Source organism: Pseudorca crassidens, chromosome 8 (assembly GCF_039906515.1).
Source record: "Pseudorca crassidens isolate mPseCra1 chromosome 8, mPseCra1.hap1, whole genome shotgun sequence".
Taxonomy (NCBI): Eukaryota; Metazoa; Chordata; class Mammalia; order Artiodactyla; family Delphinidae; genus Pseudorca; species Pseudorca crassidens.
Genome location: NC_090303.1, coordinates 51838248 through 51859075, shown reverse-complemented (window position 1 = coordinate 51859075; position 20828 = coordinate 51838248). Strand labels below are relative to the sequence as shown.

General features: G+C 37.9%; 2 protein-coding genes across 17 annotated transcripts in view; one reads left to right on the top strand and one right to left on the bottom strand.

The window, feature by feature from the left end:
• Nucleotides 1-1375, top strand: part of AKAP9 (A-kinase anchoring protein 9) — a 145801-nt gene extending 144426 nt beyond the window's left edge. For all 13 annotated transcript variants that reach the window (XM_067746429.1, XM_067746425.1, XM_067746432.1 and 10 more), the window contains one exon: nucleotides 830-1375. In XM_067746429.1, the coding sequence (XP_067602530.1) occupies nucleotides 830-864 (35 nt within the window). In that variant the 3' untranslated portion in view covers nucleotides 865-1375. The remainder of the gene's footprint in view (nucleotides 1-829) is intronic.
• A 2219-nt stretch (nucleotides 1376-3594) lies between these two features.
• CYP51A1 (cytochrome P450 family 51 subfamily A member 1) lies at nucleotides 3595-20728 on the bottom strand. 4 transcript variants are annotated; one of them, XM_067746457.1, is made up of 11 exons: nucleotides 20407-20728; nucleotides 18140-18238; nucleotides 14317-14493; nucleotides 12965-13091; nucleotides 10624-10798; nucleotides 9593-9712; nucleotides 8984-9179; nucleotides 7529-7624; nucleotides 6790-6958; nucleotides 6639-6679; nucleotides 4430-4567 (listed from the first exon to the last, which is right to left on the bottom strand). In XM_067746457.1, exons 1-10 carry the CDS (start codon nucleotides 20578-20580, stop codon nucleotides 6648-6650), a joined length of 1365 nt encoding a protein of 454 aa, XP_067602558.1. In that variant the 5' UTR covers nucleotides 20581-20728; the 3' UTR covers nucleotides 4430-4567; nucleotides 6639-6647. The 4 variants fall into 4 exon arrangements, with proteins under 4 accessions (XP_067602556.1, XP_067602558.1, XP_067602559.1 ...); XM_067746456.1 differs by having other exon boundaries at nucleotides 4516-4625; XM_067746455.1 differs by lacking the exon at nucleotides 6639-6679 and having other exon boundaries at nucleotides 3595-4567; nucleotides 20407-20727.
• Nucleotides 20729-20828: the final 100 nt, after the last annotated feature.

The following is a 20828-nucleotide window of genomic DNA, read 5'->3' as shown; positions in this document are numbered from 1 at the left end:
ATCGTGAGGCATGCAAATAAGGGATAGCGAGATGAGAGGAGGACGCAAGTACTTTAAGCACTTACTGCAGCCATTATCTCTACTAAGACCTTGTACTCTTACGTATGATCCAAGGAACCCATCCCATTCAAAAGACTGTAAGAATGACGTTTTATTTTTCTCTGCTCAAAAACACACGCAGAAAAATTTCATTATTAGTAGAAGTGGATTCCCTTCCTTGTTTATTGTGAGAAAAATCTCTTTTCCCATCTGTCTTCAGTTCACTCCGATTCAAAGATTTTGAATCATTTTAATTTAATGAGCTTTAAGTCTCTCTCTCTCTCTCTATATATATATGTATGTTACTATTATTAGAGACCCTTTTCTCCTACTATTCCCACAAAATAGATAGGACTAATAACCAGTTATTTAAGTTAGTAGTTTATCTCTTCATACAAGAAATCACCTAACCCAAGAAACTTGTAGTTGTAGAAAACTTTTATTATCATAGCTGGGCTTTGTTGGTTTGAGCATCTAAATTTCACAAGACCCAGATTTTGAAGACCAAAAGATATTTCAAGAGGTATAGAACATTGAACCTGCAGGGCACTTTACAGAGAATCTTAAAATTAATCTCACTTAGCATTGCTATGGAGCCAGCCACAATGGCTTTTAAATATATATTAAAAATCCCTTTTAAAAAAATCAGTTCAGGTCTGAATAAGACTTTTTTAGAGGAAAACATTTTAAAAAAAATGATGGGTAATAATCTTCTGCCCGTCATGAACTAGTCTGATATAAGTCACAATCTAATTTGAAATCATTGAATTATCCTGTTCCTGTCTTATAGGTTCAACTCAGTTTCATGCTGGCATGAGAAGATAATCCTTTGAAACATCATGAATCGAAGTGATTTTAAACAAATTCCCTTTTGTAAATCAGTGGTTCTTTTGTGCTTTTGTATTGTGGATATTCAATGGGACCAATCTGAACACAGCTTATGATTGTATACAAATCCCTTGCCAGCACATGAAAACAAACTGGAATTTGTACATATAAGCATTGTGTATGTATTCATGCACAATAATCATTAAATTACATGTATATTTGTGGAATGCTAATTTAAATGATTAAATTATAAACCTTGTGTATTTATCAAATGGGTGAAAAGATTAAACTTTTGGCATTATGTTACTGTTGAATGTGTAGCTTGAGGTGTCCTGCACTTTTCTTATAAGGCTACTGAAGTTATATGTTTCTGCCTAATATATTTGCTACTGGTGATGAAGACAGATAATATCACTTGTAGAGACTTATTTTTGTATAATGGTAGAAGTTTTGAATTTTATGGGATATTTTGTCAAGTACTGAAATAAAAATGACTTCACCATTTTAACTACACTGTATTTGAACCTTCTTCACTTTTAACGAGCCATAGTTCTTGGTGCATGTCTTAGTATGTTCGGGCTGCTATGACAAAATACCATAGCCTGGGTGGCTTATAAAAACAATAGAAATTTATTTCTTTTCTATTTATTTCTAGTTCTGGAGGCTAGCAAGTCCAAGATCAAAGCGCCAGCAAATCTGATGTCTGGTGAGAGCCCATTTCCTGATTTTGTAGACTGCCATCTTCTCACTGTGTCCTCACGTGGCAGAGGGGCAAGGGGCCTCTCCAAGGTCTCTTTTATAAGGGTATAAGGGCACTAATCCCATTCATGAGAGCTCTGCCGCCATGACCTAATCACCTCCCAAAGGCCCCACTAACAAATACCAACAAATTGGGGATTAGGTTTCAACATACGAATCTGGGGAGATACAGACATTCAGCCTACAGTAGTATGTATCACCTTATTATATATCTCAAGTATGTAGCATTTAGAGATTCAGAAAGTTGTCCTAATTTTAGAATTAGCTACTATTGGGATTTTTCTTTCCCTACACGGAGAAAGAATTTTTCCATGTGCCTTTTTTATCAACTTTAAGTCTACATATAGTGTTTTTTAGAAGCCAAATGAGTATTTTCATGATTAATCCATATTTGCCCTATTATGTTTAAGGTTACTTATATCCAAAGGTGTGTCCTCACAAAGCCATGCCCACTAAGATAATACAGAATCTTAAATTTTATTAACCACAATGCAGCAGAATTAAGCAGTATTCCTGCTGTCCAATCCAAATTCAGAGTGAGATGCTTTCACAGAGATAATATGGATCTCAATGTTATTTCTTAACTAGAGTCCTCCTGATAACATGGCCATCAGTATTTGATATTTATTTCCAGAGGATTTTATCTTACCATTAGATATTCTATGATTTACACCAACACAAACAGGCAATCTACACTCTTGGAAATTTCAAATTACCTAAATTTTCCATATTAGCAGCTGGGTTCCAATAAGGAGTTCTAGAAGTTACAAATGTATTCTAAAACAGTTGAAGAGGGGAGGTTGTGGGTAAAACCATTTTTAGCTAAACATAGCTTTCCATTCAAGGCAATTCTACTCTTAAGAGAGAATGGAGAAAAGAGCAGATAAACAAGTGCTCTGATCAATCTTACTATTTCACTCCCATCATTTGACCATCACTGTCCTTATGACATTAGGCCTCTGCAGTCAAACTTGTTAATGCTTCTCAATAATTGGTCTGTGGTTAAAAACTAAATCTTTTTAAGTCTTCTTAAAACTATTCACTAAACATGGACCAGGCTTACCAGAGTTTTAACTTTTGTGTGTGCCATGAACCTCTCTAGCAATCTTGTGAAACTATGGATCCCTTCTCAGAATAATGCTTTTAAAGACATAAAATATACAGTATTGCAAAGGAAACCAAGTATATAGAAATAGTCAAACTTTAAAAAAATTTTTGTGATGAGTAAAGAAATAAGATCTAGCAGATCTAATAACTATAATAAATACCATAATGTCAAAGTAGTGATAAAAGTTAAAGATATTTCAAGAGATCTGCAACATCTATAATGGGATATGAAAAGTATCTGTGATTTCTGTTTGCAAAATCATGAGTACTGTTAATACTAGTGTGGTTTGTTGACTAAATTCATAAATAAAGAAAATATTAAATTACAGTTTGAAATAAGTACAAATAAAGATGGAACTTTTTTCCCATCCAAGTTCCTAGATCCTAAATTCCACTCATTGAACCACACACTTTACAATTTGTGAATGCAGACTGTATTCTCAAAGATAATTTTAATGTGAAAAACTCAACAACACAGATTTTAGCTTCACAAATAGAGTTTAACATGAGTCCTCCAGCCTTTTAAACAGAACTGTAATACACATAGGGGAAAGTATGTTTACCTCATCTATAATAACAAAGTACGTGGTTAAGTTACAGGTATCATATAGTTACGTCTCCAGTTATAATTTGAGTTGATTCTTGAACTCAGGCTTCACAGAATTTGACCAGTGATACACTCCCAAGACCCCTACTTCGTATTACCCTTATCTTAAAGCCAGATTCCCTGATCTCAGATTTTGTATTTAAAAAGAAAAAATAAAAAGCCTGTTAACCTAAACTAACAGAACTAGTAACAAACATCCCTAATTAGATTCTGGAGAGGAAGCAGGAACCACCTTGAGCCAAAGAGAACAAAACTTATCCCTCAAGGACTTTATTTTGGAATTCCACACAGATGCAACTATGTGGAACCAGATACAAATTTATCAAACAGATAAATATGTAATATTTAGTAATAAGATGAAGTTACACAAGCAGTCTTTCATATTAATTATTTTTTAGGAAAAACAATTAGTCATTGTCATAGATCTCAATTTCCTACAGACAGTGCTTCCAGTTATTTCAAATATATTTCCCTACAATATAGCTCCATCATTGCTAAATATCATCATACCAAAACAATAGGATTCTCTTTTATCCAAGGCTTTAAAGGGGAGTTTATTCCCTACCCACCCATCCTTACACATACATACATACATACATAGCCCAACAAATCTAAGGCTTCCAAGTATTTCACTGGGCTTTTATACTTGCAGATCTAGTACAAGAGTTGAACACTCTGAACTTACTTGCCAAGAGCTATGTATGTTCTTAAAATTAATACCTGGAAATTGTGTTACTTAGAATCTGCCAATTACCAAAGATCCCCCCCAAACTAATGAGCCTGATTTCCTTAAAGGAAAGGAAACCAACTATATAGAAACTTACAGTTTTCCTTTATCCATCATAAGACTATTGGGAAATTTCTGAAATGCCATTGGATTTGATGGAACCATTCAGTTAAAATATAAAAACTGTAAGTTAAGTTGGCTGTCTTTTAAAATTACACACTCAAAAAAAAGTACACTGGGAGTTGTTTCGTAAACTTCATTCTCTTCAATGCTTTCGCAGTTTACAGTGATGTTTCACATTTTAGTTCCTTGCTGCCTTTTTCATTTTGATCTTCGTTTGTATCGGATAACTGGGTTTTCAGGGGTGTGAATCATTGTTGTATAATTTACAGTGGGAAAATATCCATCAATGAGATCAAATTCATATAAACGAAGCATAGTGGACCAAATTGTCTTGATTTGAACATAAGCAAAATTCTCCCCAATACAACGATGACGCCCTGTAAGAGAAAACATTTCCATAACAGTCGGCTGAAATTCTTTCTCATGTCTTTGAGCCTGGAATAATAAAATTTGTTTATCTACAGTTAAGGTGAATAGCAGATATACAGATATATAGTAAAAAGATGACGTATTCTTTTCAAAAGAATGTAAATAACTAATAAAAATCCCAAGAGATTTTTAATGTCTGTTATTAGGGGAAACAGCACATGGGTAATTATACAATCATTTTTCCAATTGTTTATTTGAAACCTAACATCTATCTAGGTTAAAAATAAGTAAGGTTTGAAACATACGATGATAATCTAGTTTGGAAATATACTAGAATATTCTTAACTTCTGTCCCAAGAGAGCCATAGTCAAAAGTTAATATGAACCTTCCAATCAAAACTTTAAATGTCATTACAAATGATAATGGAAGAAAAAGAAATTTAATAAACCAAAAATAGCAACACATCAAAATTTAAAAGGTCATATACGTGTAAAAACTGACAAGCTGATTATAAAATGCATACAGAAATGCAAAGGACTAAGATATCCAAAGCGATCCTTAACAAGACGAACCAAGTTGCAGGACTTAAAACTGACTTCAAATCTGACTTTAATACTAAGGTATGGCAACTGTGATAATGTGGATTGCAATAAGAAATACGTATTTAGTCTTCCATCTTGGCACAGAGCTCCTCAAACCTGTGGAATTTCTTAAGTGAAAAGAGCAATAAAGGTCAAAGAGGAAAAGAGCCTTTTGTTATTGGTAACAAGCCCCTTTCAACCACAGTTGAGTTTGCTAATGAGGTGACTGCCAGGGGAACCAACCACGTGATTAGAGGGTTGGAACTTTCAGCAATACCCCCCAGCTTCCAGGAGAGAGAGGGTCTGGAGGTTGAATTTATCACCAATGACCAGCGATTTAATCAATCGTGCCTATGTAATGAAGCCTCCACAAAATCCCTACAGAAGTACAGGGAAGGGACAGGACAGGGGACAGTGTTCAGAGAGCTTCGAGGATAGTAAACATGTGGAGGTGCTGGGAGGGTGGCATACCCACAGAGGGCTTGGCAGCTGGGTACCCCTTCCTTCTACTTTGCTCTATGCTTCTCTTCAATCACGCTATTCCTGAGTTATATACTTTTATAGTAAACCAGTAGTCTAGTAAATAAAGTTTTCTAAGTTCTGTGAGCCATTCTAACAAATTATGGAACCCCAAGAAGGGGATCTAGAGAACCTCGAATTTATAGCCAGTTGGTCAGAAAAACAGGTGCCAACCTGGACTTGTAATTGGCATCTAAAGTGGTGAGGGACAGTCTTGTGGGACTAAGCTGTTAACCAATGGGGAGTGCACTAACCCCAGATAAAAGCCAGATAATTGTCAGTTTAGAAATGGGGCAGAATTTGGGCTGGAGAACTAATGCCCCTTCCAACTACTTGAACAATCTTTGACTCTTTTATTGATATTTATATCATATACCGTTATTGAATTTCTTTACTAAATAGTTATTAAGATCTGAAGTTCCCAAAGGACTTTATACTTTCGTTTATGTATGGAAAAGGTGTGACCAATGACAAAAATGTCATGTCACTTAAATGATCTCTTTGGAAAAACAAATAATTCATAGAATATAGTTTAATCTGTACAAAGTACCAGTGAATGGAGAAATTATTGGAGGAACGAGAGTCTGCCTGTGTCATTTTAGGATCTTAATTGAAATGCAGAGGTTTGCATACCTATGCACAACCTGCCCAAATTTAAAGACCATCTTATCATCAGGATATATAGGCAGAGAACCAAAAAGTTCACTAACAATCCAGAAAAGCTTCCATGCCATTGCTCTTTTCTGAAATGCTGATTGTCTCATCATATTTAGCCTGAAATAATTGCCCAAATGGTGTGCTAACTCCAATGGTTCTTTAAAACAGAATTCACAAGGAGCTTTAAATACTATGATAAGGGAAAACAGGGTGGACTATAAAGATTAGAACTGATAAAACTAGATAGGTTAGAAGGTAATAGAACATTGTAAGGATTCACAGAACTATTTCCTTTAGTACAAATGAAATATTTTTTCCAACCTGCAAAGATTACACTCCTACAGATGTTTGCAGGAATGTCCCTATGAGGAAAGGGAAAGATATTTGTAAATAAACTTCACATGGATTATTCTGACAGGCACAAATATGTTATCAGAACAAACATTTCAAGTGTCAAATGTGATCATCTTACCAGCTCCAAATGGCACATAAGCAAACTTCTCTCCTGATGCTGGATTGTCCTGTAAGTAGCGATCAGGATTAAAGTCCAGACGTTCTACCCATGAGTCTTTAAGTCTTTGATTGACAGTGGGAGAAACACACACCTGATGTCCTGGAGGAATGGTATACCCTGCCACAGTCTACAAATGAAAGCAACACATTTCACTAGATAATTTAAAAATATTCTAACAAATAATCAGACCATTGTGTAACAAAGCATTAATATACATGAAATATACATATATTTTTAAACTGGCTACATGATAGGCCAGTTAAAAATTATTTTAACTCAAGATGATTTCCAAATAACACACATTGGGCTGGAAGTATATACACAAATTTTAAAAAGTGATAATGCCTTGGGGGTAGGGGTGGGATTTCAAGGAACCTTTCACAATCCAATTTACACACTTCCACACTGTTACAATTTTTTACAACAACACATATGTTATTTTAAAAACCAAGAAAAAAATATACTTCCATTTTAAAAAACCCTAATTGTTAAATTAAAATGTAGGGAGAACAGATGAGCATGTATACTGTCTGCAATTATGTAAAAATATTTATACATTTAAAATATGTAAAACTGAAAATTATGTAGAAGTGATTATTCTTTTTTAATTTAAAAAATTCTCTTTGATATTATGATATTTCTTCTTGATAAATAACAACTGGGGGCACAGAGGAAAAGATCTAGCCAGAAGACTCACCTGAGGAGTTTTGGCCATTCTCATCATGGTCATTATAGGAGGTCGAAGTCTTAATGTTTCTTTTATGCAGCGATCAAGAAAATTTAGGTCCTTGAGCTAAAAAGAGAAAAAAATTTCCCAAGTTTTAAAAATACTTAACATACTTCAACAGGACAAACAAGTTCAGGGTAACTGGGAATATCTTGTCTTATTTTTGTCCATGGTCAGTAAAGAAAAAGAAGGCAAGATAACAGATCACTCCGAAGAATGGCATGGTAAGGACCTTCAAAAATTCACTCATCTAAAAAATGAAAACATTAGCAAAAATCATCAGTGTCAGCTTTTTCAAAACCTATACACAAATGTTTAGAGCACTGTTATTCACAGTAGCCAGAGGGTGCAAACAACCCAAATGTCGATCAACTGATGAAGAGATAAATAAATGTGGTACAGCCATACGATGGAATATTACTTGGCAATAAAACAGACTGAAGTACTGATACATGCTACAACATGGATTAACCTTGAAAACATGCTAAGTGAAAGAAGCCAGTCACAAAAGACCACATATTGTATGATTCCATTCATATGAAATGTCCAGAATAGGCAAATCCATAGAGACAAAAAGTAGATTAGTGGTTGCCAGGGGCAGGGGAAATGAAGCATGACTGCTAATGGGTACCGGCTCTCTTCTGGAAGTGATGTAAATACTCTAAAATGAAGTTGTGATGATGGTTTCACAATTCTGAATATATTTTACAAACCAGTGAATTGTATACTTTAAGTGGGTAGATTTTATACTATCTGAATTATGTATCAATTAAGCTATCACTTTAAAAGTTACTAAAATCAGGAATGAAAGAAGAGACATCACTATTGACCTAATAGAAATAAAAAGGATGCTAAGAGAATACTTTAACAATTGTATGCTAACAAATTAGGCAACCTAGTTGAAATAGACAAATTCCTAGAAAGACACAAACTGCCAAAACTGACTTAAAAAGAAACAGAACATATGAATAGACCTGTAAGAAGTGAAGACATTGAATTGGTAATCAAAAAACTTCCCACAAAGAAAGCACAGACATAGATGGCTTCACTGGTGAATTCTACCAGACACGTAAGAAAGAAATAACACCAATCCTTCACAAAGTCTTCCAAAAAGTAAAAGAGGAGAAAATGCTTCCAAACGCATTCTCTGAGACCAGTAATACTCTGATACCAAAACCTGTCAAAGACATAACAATAAAACTACAGACCACTATCCTTTATGAATATAGATGCAAAAATCCTCAAAAGAATACTAGGAAACTGGATCCAGCATTAGGACATTTCAGGGAAGGATATGGGGAATTTTCTAAAAATAAAGAATCTAATCAATTTATAGTATATAGAAAACCCCAAATTGTCCCCTTTAAAAATTAGCCACACATACTCAGTGTCATAGGCAGCAATGAAACTGAAAATCCAACAAACCTGGTCATAAGTTAAGGGAGGCAGATTCTCTCCACAGACTGTTTTCTGTTCTAAGTAACATTTTTCTTGAAGTGTTTTGTCTCTGGCCAAAAAGAAGCCCATCCAGGCGCTGGTAGTTGAGGATGTATGCTGCCCCGCCAAGAGCAATCCAATAAGCATGCCTGCTACTTCATCATCTGTCAAAGGATGCCCATCCCTAAAGAATGGACCGCATACACAAATTTAAATTTAACATTTGGCAGACACATTTCATGTCTCAACCTTTATATAAAGGGTCAAAATGAATTCATTTTTCTCTTGGATTTGCCCATCACAAGTCAGATTTTTTTTTTTTTCCTTTAGGGAAAAGAGACCAATAGAAAATATGATACTGGTTACAAAAGACTTCATTGAGGTTTACTAGCAAACTTTTCACCATGCACAGTACTGGGATTCCAGTAAGGCACAGGATCCCAGTAATTTATGTTTCATCCATTTAAAAAGTTCAAAGGTCATAGCTACTAATTTTGCCAGCATTATTACTTTTTAAATGTACATATTATTTAACTATGTTTTAATGTGTAAAAAATTTCCTGCTTCAGTTTAATATGTGATCTGAAGAGCTCTTACTTGTAAGTAGAATCTAGTAAAGTTTGGAGAATGTCATCAATTTTTTCTCCTGATTCTCTGCGTTTCTGGATTGCCTTATAGAAAATATTCTTGATCTCTCGATGAGCTCTGTCCCTGCGTCTGTAATTCAAACATGAAAATGACTTTAAAAAATAAGGTAATACTTTCAGGTATCAAACTGACAAAACTCAGAACCAAGAGAAAAAAAAGAAGCCATGAAAATCTTAAATTGTTAGGGATTTCTAAGGTCCTTAAGGGCAGGAAATGTATTTTAACATACATATCCCTGATTCTTTACACACTACCTGTGTTCTAACTAAAAGTCTAAAATAAGACTCAAATGATTATTCCGTTATAACCATTTTCCAGTTTAAGAGAAAGCAGAATACTCTTTTACATTAACATGAAATTCCAATTTTAACCAAATTAATTCTTGAAGCAGACAGAGTCACTCTGGTTCTTCTGCAGGATTTAGCATCAGAATAAATCCCCATTTTTCACCTGAACAGAAATGAATCAACAAAGGCACAGAGAGACTACTAATATGCAAGACACTAAGCTACTTGTCAAGTCCTATGAGCAATGTTTCTCTGTATCACAGACATCCTTGCTCTTAAGGAGATAACAATAGAGCTGTCAAGGAGACAGAAAATTAAAGAAAGGTACTAACACTTCAAAACAAACTTCACAATATACCACAAATTAGTCAAATACTTTCAAACAAGTGCTTAGAAGGGCTGTATCACTTTTAGGTAGAGTTGAGAAACCCTCCTGCGTACAAGGAATATGTGAGATAAGTAGGTTTTAAAATATCAGAACAGATAGACAACAAATTACTTTTCTAATTAACTGAAACTTAAATAAGCTCACTGTGTAAAGAAATATCGAATGCTTACAGAAGAATGGAGGCTTATAATCTCCCCCAATTTGTTTGTTTTATATTTAATTTTTATCTTTGTCAATACAAAACCAACCAACACTACAGTAATTAAACAAAGTGAAATGACCAAGTATTGTTTCTTTATCCATACCTGAAACTAGGCAAAGGGAGCCAGCCTGGCAAGAGCCAGGCTGCGTGGCTAAAACCTCCATCCAAATCTGCATACAGTTGTGCCACCTTCTCATTGAGTTGACTTCTGATTTCCTTTCCATGTAAACAATGGCTAGCTGTTAAAATTATGAGCTCAGAAAGAGCTTCAAACAAATCTAGAGGGGAAAAGATCATTCCCATTACTTTTGCCAAAAATTCTTTTACAATGTTCTGTTTTCTTAGAGATATAAAAGTACTGTGAAGGAAATGAGAATAAAAACTTAACTCAGGAACCAACAAGATCCTATTCATACCATCAAAAAAAGCCTATAAATATGTGGCTACAACAAAGAGAGGCAAGAAACCAAATGATGGGAGGCACCCCAGCTCTCTGGACAGCCAAAATAGATGCCACAAAGGTATCTAAAACCTCACTCATACTCACGAGCCCTTAATCTTGAAAAGGTAAAATGAAGATAGAAATGAATGTGGTTAAAAAAAAAAATGAATGTGGTTATCTGAGTTCCAGATCACAGTATAATAAAGGCAGTAAAAAGGTTATTTAGTGCATATGGGGACAATAATAAGGTGCTTTCCAAGGAATAGCAGTCCAAAGGCTGAAGAATGGATTATTCCCCAGGTCAAAAGTGGGAAAAAAACTGAAAAGTGAGAAACTCAAAGGTCAGAAGAAAACTGGTCTTGACCATACATAAAAGAAAACTGTAACCACCAACTTGTATATCCAAACATTAGAGACAGATGCATCAGGCAAGCACATCTGGGTGACACTTTAAAAGTCCTAACAATTACCCAATCAATATCCTGTTCTTTAATTCCATGTTCACCAAACGAACTTCCAGTTATCATTTGGCTTTCTAATTAGATTGCCAAAAAAGAGAAGTTCAGCAAATATTCTGGGGTTCTTGGTACCATAATTATATCTTACTTGTATTTATTCAGTTGGAGTTCTAGTTCATGCATCAGCTTCTTGTAGAATAGGAAATATGTCCCATGAACTTTAGGTATATTAAATAAAACCAGGTTCTGGACCTTTTATAGAAGCTGAAGACCAGACCCAGAATGTGGTGACCTACACAGAGGTCTTACTGCCCTGTAGGCAGATGTTGCTTCCTGCTATGAGTATGACAATTGTCTCTGAAGGCAACAATTACTGCAGTCCAATATAAAAACTGGATTCACAGAATCCAAAGAATTTTAAGTTACATTCAATATACTCCCTATATAATGCGAGAAAGCATACATTTTTTAAAGATTTCTATTGGGAACAGCTAAAATCACACTTTTGGTGGTACAGTAAGCTTATGTATTTAAATTTACTTTTTTCTTGGAATAAATCATTCCCATACAATAGGAGAAAAATAACGTAATACATATATAATTAAGTCATTTAGACTTCTACTTGCCCATTGGGAGTTCAAAAATTTTTATTTTATTTATTATATTAAAATGACCTTGAATGTAAGTTTTACATTCAGTTTATTTCAAAATTCAATTATGAATCATTTTTATATTATTCACATAAATGAGCTAAATAATACACACATTAATTAACCCATTTTAAGGTTTGCTAAATAAGCAGCAATACAGTAAGTCCCCTACATATGAACAACTTCTGTTCCAAGGGTGTATTCGTTAGTCCAATTTGTCCGTAAGTCCAACAAAATTAGCCTAGGTACCCAACTAACACAATTCACTATATAGTACTGTACTGTAATAGGTTTATAATACTTTTCACACAAATAATACATAAAAAACAAACACAAAAAATAAAGAAAACATTTTTAATCTTACAGTACAGTTCCTTGAAAAGTACAGTAGTACAGTACAACAGCTGGCATACGGCGCACAATCGCATCTTTGAAAGTTCGCAACTTGAAGGTTCGTATGTAGGGGACTTAGTGTAATCACTTCCTCTCGGGTCTTTTAACTCCACGGTAATCATAACATGTTCATTTCATTAAATCTAAGGTGGTTTTACATATGGTGTAGTTTGCTTTTTACACACACACACACACACACTCGTCACTCTTTTTTTTTTTTTTTTTTTTTTTGCGGTACGCGGGCCTCTCACTGTTGCGGCCTCTCCCAGTGCGGAGCACAGGCTCCGGACGTGCAGGCTCAGTGGCCATGGCTCACGGGCCCAGCCGCTCCGCGGCATGTGGGATCTTTCCGGACCGGGGCATGAACCCGCGTCCCCTGCATCGGCAGGCGGACTCTCAACCACTGCGCCACCAGGGAAGCCCCACACGCACTCTTAAGATTTCTAGTCACAGAAAAGTAGCCATATTAGGACAAATGCAAAACCAAAACATTTTGCTTACTTTTTTCTCCACTTTCTCCCCAACTTTGAAAGTACTCCTTTGTTTCTTTTTCAATTATAGAAACATGCTGTCTAAAGTGGGCTATGTTAAGACCACTTTTTAACATTTTCTTCTGCTCCAAGAAAACCTTCAAAATATTAAGGGTATATAAGAATTAAAACACAATTTTGTTTTATCGTAAGATTCATTTGGGTTATTATAACTCTTTAACACTCAAAGAAAACAATCTTCTGAAAAATTGAAAATAAAAATAATTTTCTTAACTACACACCAGATATGGGAAATTTAAAGCATCTATGCATATATCTGAAGTAACACGTAGAAGACACTTGCTACGCAGGCCCAAGACAAATGATAAATTAGGAATCCCACTTCCTGCCTTCCTTTCTATAGATACACACTTTCCCCACTCCTGACTCCATGGCTCACTAGTCCTATTCTGTTATATTCTAGTCTTCCAACCCAACCCAGATGCCAACACAATCTCCCAAAAGTCCATTACGTTTTGCTAATATTTTTATCCTCCTTCACGTATTCTCCCATCTATTCCCAAACAAATACCATTCCTCACTTATGCTATCTTCCAAAAGTTTAATTAGAATGTAATACAGTCGGAATAAATTCACACTAAGACAAAGAATGTTTTTAGCCCTTTGGGGCAGTTCTATTTTAAGAATCTGATAAGCTGTGTGGAAAATGAATACATATATCCAACCAGAGGGATTGCGCAAGGCTCTTGCTTTTGGTCTTGAGGACAGCTATTCATTCGCCCACGCCTCCTCAATCCCCAGAAGCAACACTCAATGTCAATTCTTACCTGCTATACTAGGGTATCGGGTAATGCATGGTACGTTCACAGCCAGAGCCCACACCTAGTAATTGGGCTAATTATCTGATTTGCATTTTACATCAAATTGCAGCACTTTAATATTTGACTTTGGGGGAGGGAAGAAATCACACAAACTTCTAAAGCCAACAATCTCTAGCTCAAAAGAGCTCTTATGCTAAAATTTCAGGTGGGAGTAGGAAGGTAGGAGGCCCTCCTGATGAAATAATGGGATTTTTCTTCTTACTTGCTCAAATCAAATCCTTATACGCTAAGTTCTCATTGATTCTATTTCTTTGTACAGGAAGCCCTTTAAAACTGCTTAGTCCATGCCAGCAACTATAAGACAAAATACCCATTCTTTGTCAGCTACCCATGGTTTTCCTTCTTTTAACTGTCTCATGAGTCTTCAGATTTTTGAGTCAAAGAATAAATTGCTTCTATACTTTAGATATATAATTTATACTACTAGCTATAAATATTATAGTATAGATTTGTCTTTCTTCAAGATAACAGTGTCACCTACTGGATTAGGCACATCATAGGCAACTCCCTTCCCAAACACAGGTGTTGTCAGACGACTGTAGACATCTTCTGCATTCAAGTCTTCATTTTTACTATTAAAAAGCAGTGCAGCAGCATCACTCCCCAGAAGGTAGGTAAACGTCTTGCCCACCATGGTAAAACTAAATACAGGTCCATACTAAAGTGAGAAAAGTACCCATAGTGATGTTACCAAAAAATCTGCAGTGCTAAGACACTCATCTTAAATAACAAAATAATACATTGCTGAAAATTAAAACATTCATAAACCTTAATACAATTCTTCCCCCAGTCTTTGCCCAAATTATATTCATTCAGTTGCAAATAAAATATAAATAAAACTTTCTACTCTGCTTTTTTCACTATGTTGAAAATATTTTCTGTCTTTTACACAGACATCATATGTTAACTGTTCTTTCACTATGGTTGATGTGTCCATTTTTTACTCATTATAGATAATTATATAATGAATATCTCTGAGAATATAGATTTTTTCCCCTTTGGTTAAAGATAAATTTACAGGAGTAGCCAAAGGATATGACCTTTCCTACAGCACTTGCTATATGAAGACACCAGAGGTTTATTTAGTTATCAATGTTACCACTATCTCACCAACACGGAAAGATTTCATTTTTAATTTTTTGTTAATCAAGTTGTGTTAAATACTTTGCAGTTTTCTGATTACTATTGCAGACTGTAGGCACTGGGGATACAATCATGAACAAAAATACTGTCTGTGACTCATGAAACTTAGTCTATTGAAAAAGTTACAACTTGATCAAATAATCACATTAACAAATGTAAAACTGCAAATGTGAGAAGTACTACATAACAGAAAGCAACTCTGCGATGAGAGAATGATCAAAGGGAGACTACAAAGAGAAAAAGACACCTGAGCTGAGACCTGAAGGATGGTAGCAGTTAGCCTGATGGCTGAGCCTGCACAAAGGTCCTAAAGGTGAGAGAAAGAGAGGGAAAGGATGAGATGAGGGCAGAGTCTGGTAGGGCCGAGACCATACAGAGCCTTGTAAGCCATATTAGGGAAGTTTTATCCTTGCAAGCAATGAAATGTGATGCAAGATTTTAAACTGCATGGGAAAGAGACTAATCTGTGCATATTTTAAAAGAAAGATCCCTCTGGCTCCTGTATGGAGAGGAGAGGGACAGGAGCTAAAGGAGAGCCAGAGGACCAGTGAGCCTGTTACAGGAACCTGATGATGAATACTTGGGACAAGGTAATGGAGGAGCAGTGGAGATCAGAAGCAGATGGATACAGAAGTATTTTGAAGAGAGAACCTGCTGACTTGGCAATGGACTGATGGATGGAGAAGTATCAAGAATGACTCCTAGGCCTCTGGCACATTGCAAAACTGGGAGAACAATGGTGAGAGAAGCAAATTGGACAACCAGGATTGGAGAGAGAAAAATCAAGGGTCAGACTTTAAAAATGTCGGATTTCAGGTGCCTTTGGTCAACTAAGAAAGAATCATGTGGGAGGTGGATATCCAGGTCTGAAGATCAGAGAAGAGACCTGAACCAGAGACATTAATTTGGGTGTTATCTATATCTGGCTAATAACTGAAGCTGCAGGTAGAGACAAGATCATCTAGGAAAGAATAAAGGCCAAGGACCAAACCTCAGTGAACCCCAAGAGTAAATGGCCAGGCGTGAGCCCACAAATGAGTTAGAGAAGAAGTAGTCACAGAAGTAGAAGAAAAAATGAGAGAAGCCACACTTAAGGAGGGCGTGGTCATCACTGACAAATAGAGCTGAAAAATCAAGTTCATTGGATTAGGACATGGAGCTCATTAGTGAAGGGGCCAAAAGACAGACTAGAGTGGACTAAAAAGTAAGTAAATAGGACGTGTGGAAATAGGGACTAAGTACAGACAACTCGCTGCAGGGGGAGGGACATGAGAGGAGACTGAGTGGCCAAGAGAAGCTTTGGTCTTTTTAAATGGGTGACCTTTGAGAACTTTCCAGAGAAAATGGGAAAGATCTAGTTGAGAGAGAAGTCAACTATAGAGAGAAGAAACAATAGCAGAAGCTTCCTGTGACAAAAGAGGGATGGAGAGTTTAATCTCCCATAGAAGGCAAAATAGTGTAATGAAATCAAGGTGACAGCATATAGTGGGCTAGAGCACAAGATTCTGGAGCCAGATTGCCTAGGTTCAAATCCCAGCTCCTCCACATATTAGCTGTGACCTTGGTCCTACAGTCAGAGAAATTAACATTGCTGTGCTTCAGTTTCCCTCACCTATAAAATGGGAATAATAATAATAATGCCTACTTCACAGAACTGTTGTCAAGATTAAGTATAGACATATATATTTTTTGATATATATACCATGATATATATATATATATATATATATATATATATATATATCTCGTCATCATATATTATATATACATAAAAGAAAACAGTGCATTGGCCATCATAAGTATAATTTAAGTGGTTTCTATTATTATTAGTAGTATCAACATCATCATTAAAAGCACAGACTCGGGTATCAGACCACGTATTAATCCTGGCTTGGTCACTAGCTAGCAGTGAGCCCAAGAACAAATTAAATAACCGGTTTCTCAGTTTTGTCATCTATAAAATGGATATACCTGAAAGTATTTTTGTGGAGCTTCAGTGAGATAATATATATAAAGCACTAAGTACTGCACAAAGTTAAGTGTTTCAGAATTATTAATGTAATAGGAAGAAAAGAGAATACTATTTTATATATGTATTGCTATAAGTAGATTTGTATGTTTGAAATTGGGAACGTGAAGGAATTCCCACTGGTTTTTAATCTCTCTTTACAAAGGAGACAAAGTCATCTGATTTAATAGAGAGAGGGAGGAAGATTTAGAAGTTTCAAAAAGTGAAGGTTTGAATAGTCATTGTGCTGAGTGGGAAAGTGAGCCAACCACAGAAAGATAATAGGACTGTTGAGCAGTGTTCAAAGTTCATTCAAGGTAGGCAATCACGAAATTAGAAGGACCTAATCTGGTACAAGGAATGAAAAATGACTATTAGGCTCCCTCCAAGGTTGGATTTTTACCAGGTAAAGCACAACGAACAGCCAGGGGCAAGGAAATTTAAGGTACTGGCGAGAGTGTAACTGAAATGATAGACCATGGTCCCAACGTGTAAAAAGAAGGAACATAACGAAGGCTGATGGAGCAGGACAAAGTAAGTGGAACAGTGGACTGGACCATCTAATGAGGTCAAAGAATGGTTATAATGGAAGGAGTTGGAGAGGCTAACCAGGAGAAGTAGTTGTGCTCTGAGAATAGGGTATCTAAATTAATACTGTGGAGGTAAAACAGGTAAGAGTGACAAGTTCAAAGAGGCACTGTGGAGCAAATGGCTAAAATGGCACGAGAAAGCTCATCGGGGAGGAGAGGGGCAAAGATTTGAGGGGCCACAGTGCTGTGTGGGTCACCCAAGTGGAAGTGAAGTCACAGAAGACACGTAGAGCAGGTTAGAAAATTCCACAGACGCATGGTTAAGAAAAAGAAGGGTCAGTTAGTATCAATTTTAACTATGATCAGTGAATACAAAATTGAGGCCAGTGGTTTTTAAACCATAGTTGCCAGAACTAGATTTCCTCAGAGATCATCCCAGGACATGGAAGAACATAAAAGGGTCTCCAAGGCCCCTCCAGCTCTTAAACCAGAGCAGCTCCAATTTTATCGGTTTCCTATACTGGGAATAAGCGTAAGATTACACGTTTTTTTAATGTTCTGCCGTTTAAAAGAAAATTGGAAAAGCACTCATTTCTTTTCCTCTAATGATCTGGAAGACTTACCTTCTCATATGCATTTTCTAGGAATTCAACTGGACTTTTCCCAAATGCTATAGCATGTCCAAGGAATGGAACTGGAGAGAAAATGTATGGTGGACTTTTCTACAAGAAAACAAAACAAAAAAAACCCTTCCAGTTTACATTTCCTATTACAAAACATTCAGTTTAGTTTCGTGACTAAAAAAAAAAAAAAGAAACTTGTCCTTAATATTAAAAAGTTACCAAGGGCTTCCCTGGTGGCGCAGTGGTTGAGAGTCCGCCTGCTGATGCAGGGGACACGGGTTCTTGCCCCGGTTTGGGAGGATCCTACATGCCGCGGAGCGGCTGGGCCCGTGAACCGTGGCCACTGAGCCTGCGTGTCCGGAGCTTGTGCTCCGCAACGGGAGAGGCCACAACAGTGAGAGGCCCGCGTACCGCAAAAAAAACAAAAACAAAAACAAAAACAAAACAAAACAAAAAGTTACCAAAAGATTAAGCACCAAAAGTAACTTAACAACAAACAAACCGCAAATACCTTAGCAGAATAGCCATAGTAAAAAGAGCAGAGGGCTTCCCTGGTGGCTCAGTGGTTGAGAGTCCACCTGCCAATGCAGGAGACACGGGTTCGTGCCCTAGTCCGGGAAGATCCCACATGCCGCGGAGCGGCTGGGCCCGTGGGCCATGGCCGCTGGGCCTGCGCATCCGGAGCCTGTGCTCCGCAGCGGCAGAGCCCACGGCAGTGAGAGGCTCACGTACCGCAAAAAAAACCAGCAGAAACTCAAAACCTAGTATAAGATAAACGACTAGACAAACACCAAGGCGTTGCAATTATAAATGCTGAACACTTTCTAGAATATGCCCAGTATTATTAGTGGCTTTAGGCAACTATCCTAATCATTAGTAGAAAAAAACAGAAAAGTCAAACTATGGTTTCTTCACCACTTATTTCTACTACCACTCACAATTTTAGTCCCAAAATCTTGACTAAAGAAGGTAGGGAAAAAGACAAAGTAATGTGAGGGAAAGAAGGGAAATGTTTAAGAAGCTACACTGATCAGTAAACAAAACACATTTCATGCTTCTCTCAACAAATGATCTAGATCTGTTGATTCTACACAGAGAGTAGATCAGTTTTAGCAGGAACATTTTAGCACACACTATAAAAGGTACTTCAGATGCCCCAAAATGAGACCTGCAGATTACAACATCAAGTCTCCTGGAAATCAAACTTGGAATGATAAAAAAGGATAATACTCCTCATATCTTTCGTGGTCTCAAATAGTAAGGAGCTCTACAAACTCACTCTTTTGGACAATAGCAGCAACAATCTTAAAACACGAAAGTTACCTTTGTCTTTCCAAAGACAAATAACACTTCCTCAAAAATACCACATGTAGGAAAAAAAAAACCGCCGGAAAAAAAACCAAACTGCCTCATGTCTGTTATGGTTCAAACAAAAATAATTTTTAAAACTACTTGGTCAATAGTTTATATATTCCATTGTCAGTAAAAGGGTCGTTTTAAAGGCTACTTGGTTTGTCTGCCTAAGAATGCCTTCATCAAATGTATTAGGGAAGCATGAAGCTAGTGGTCAGTAAAGCCGCTAAGTTAGAGGATCTGGTATTTTATTAGCATCATAGGAAGGTCCCTACAACACTCCAGTCACTCTCACTCTACCAAACTAAACATAGCTCCTTTCATACTGATGTAAATCGCCATTAGAGGTAATGACACAGCCCACAGGACACTGAACCACACAAGGGTAGCCACCAGGATGACGGCCACCAGGATGACGGCCACCAGGATGACGGCCACCAGACGGCCAGCAGGGCCGAAGCTGCCAGAAACATCACCACCAGGGCCCCCACCAGGCCCGAAACCCCCCTGCGGCGGCCAGCACAGCCAACCGGACGCTCAGCGCCACAGCCAGGGCCGCAGCCACCGGATCCGGCCGTGGCCATTAGGGCCACCAGTGCCTTGGCCAACACTGCCAGCACTACGACCACAATCGAGGCAAGCACGACCCCAGCCAGGACCAGACACGCGGCCACCACCAGAAACGCGACCGACATCGGGGCGCCCAGCAGCAAGCCCAGCATAGTCAAGGCAGTCGCGACCGCCAGCGCCACCAGCATCATTGCCGCTGCCACCCTCCCCCACACCATCCCCAGCCCCCAGCGCGCCCGCCGCCACTGCCCAGCCCAGCACCACCGCGGTTCCAGACCCCGGCTAGCCCTTCGGTCGCCCTGGTCGCATCGTCCCCCTCCAGAACCCCCGGGGGTTGCACGTACCGCCCCAGGCGGCAGTGGGGCCAGGTGGCCGACGGCGAGGCGGAGCAGGTAGACCAGGCTGAGCGTGAAGGCGCAGGCAATGAGTAGCATGGATAGGAGGTTGCCTCCTGTCACTTGCTCCATAGCCTGCCCCAGCACCGACCTGCCCGCTTGCAGTAAGCCCAGCACCACCATCCCGGCCGCCACCCCCGCGTCAGTTCACCGGAGACGCTGGAGGCCGAGGTCGCCCCGGCTCCTCCGAATCGACGGAGGGAGAAGAACCGGCTCACGCGACCGGAGGCGGCCCCGGCCCGCAGGTCCCCTACTAAATCCAGCCCCACCCCCTACTCCCGGCTCCCTAGCGCACCACCCTGTGCGTCACAGAACGGGGCGGGGCCTGGATCTGGCCGCGCCCCTTAAAAAGGACCTCCACAACGCCGAGG

Coding starts and splice junctions, on each gene's coding strand:
- CYP51A1 (XM_067746455.1), bottom strand. CDS start 20,580: ATGGTGGTGCTGGGCTTACTGCAAGCGGGCAGGTCGGTGCTGGGGCAG. Junction 9,180..9,592: donor TTACTAGATTCTACTTACAA/GTAAGAGCTCTT, acceptor TCCATTCTTTAG/GGATGGGCATCCTTTGACAG. Junction 6,959..7,528: donor GAATGGCCAAAACTCCTCAG/GTGAGTCTTCTG, acceptor TTTCATTTGTAG/ACTGTGGCAGGGTATACCAT.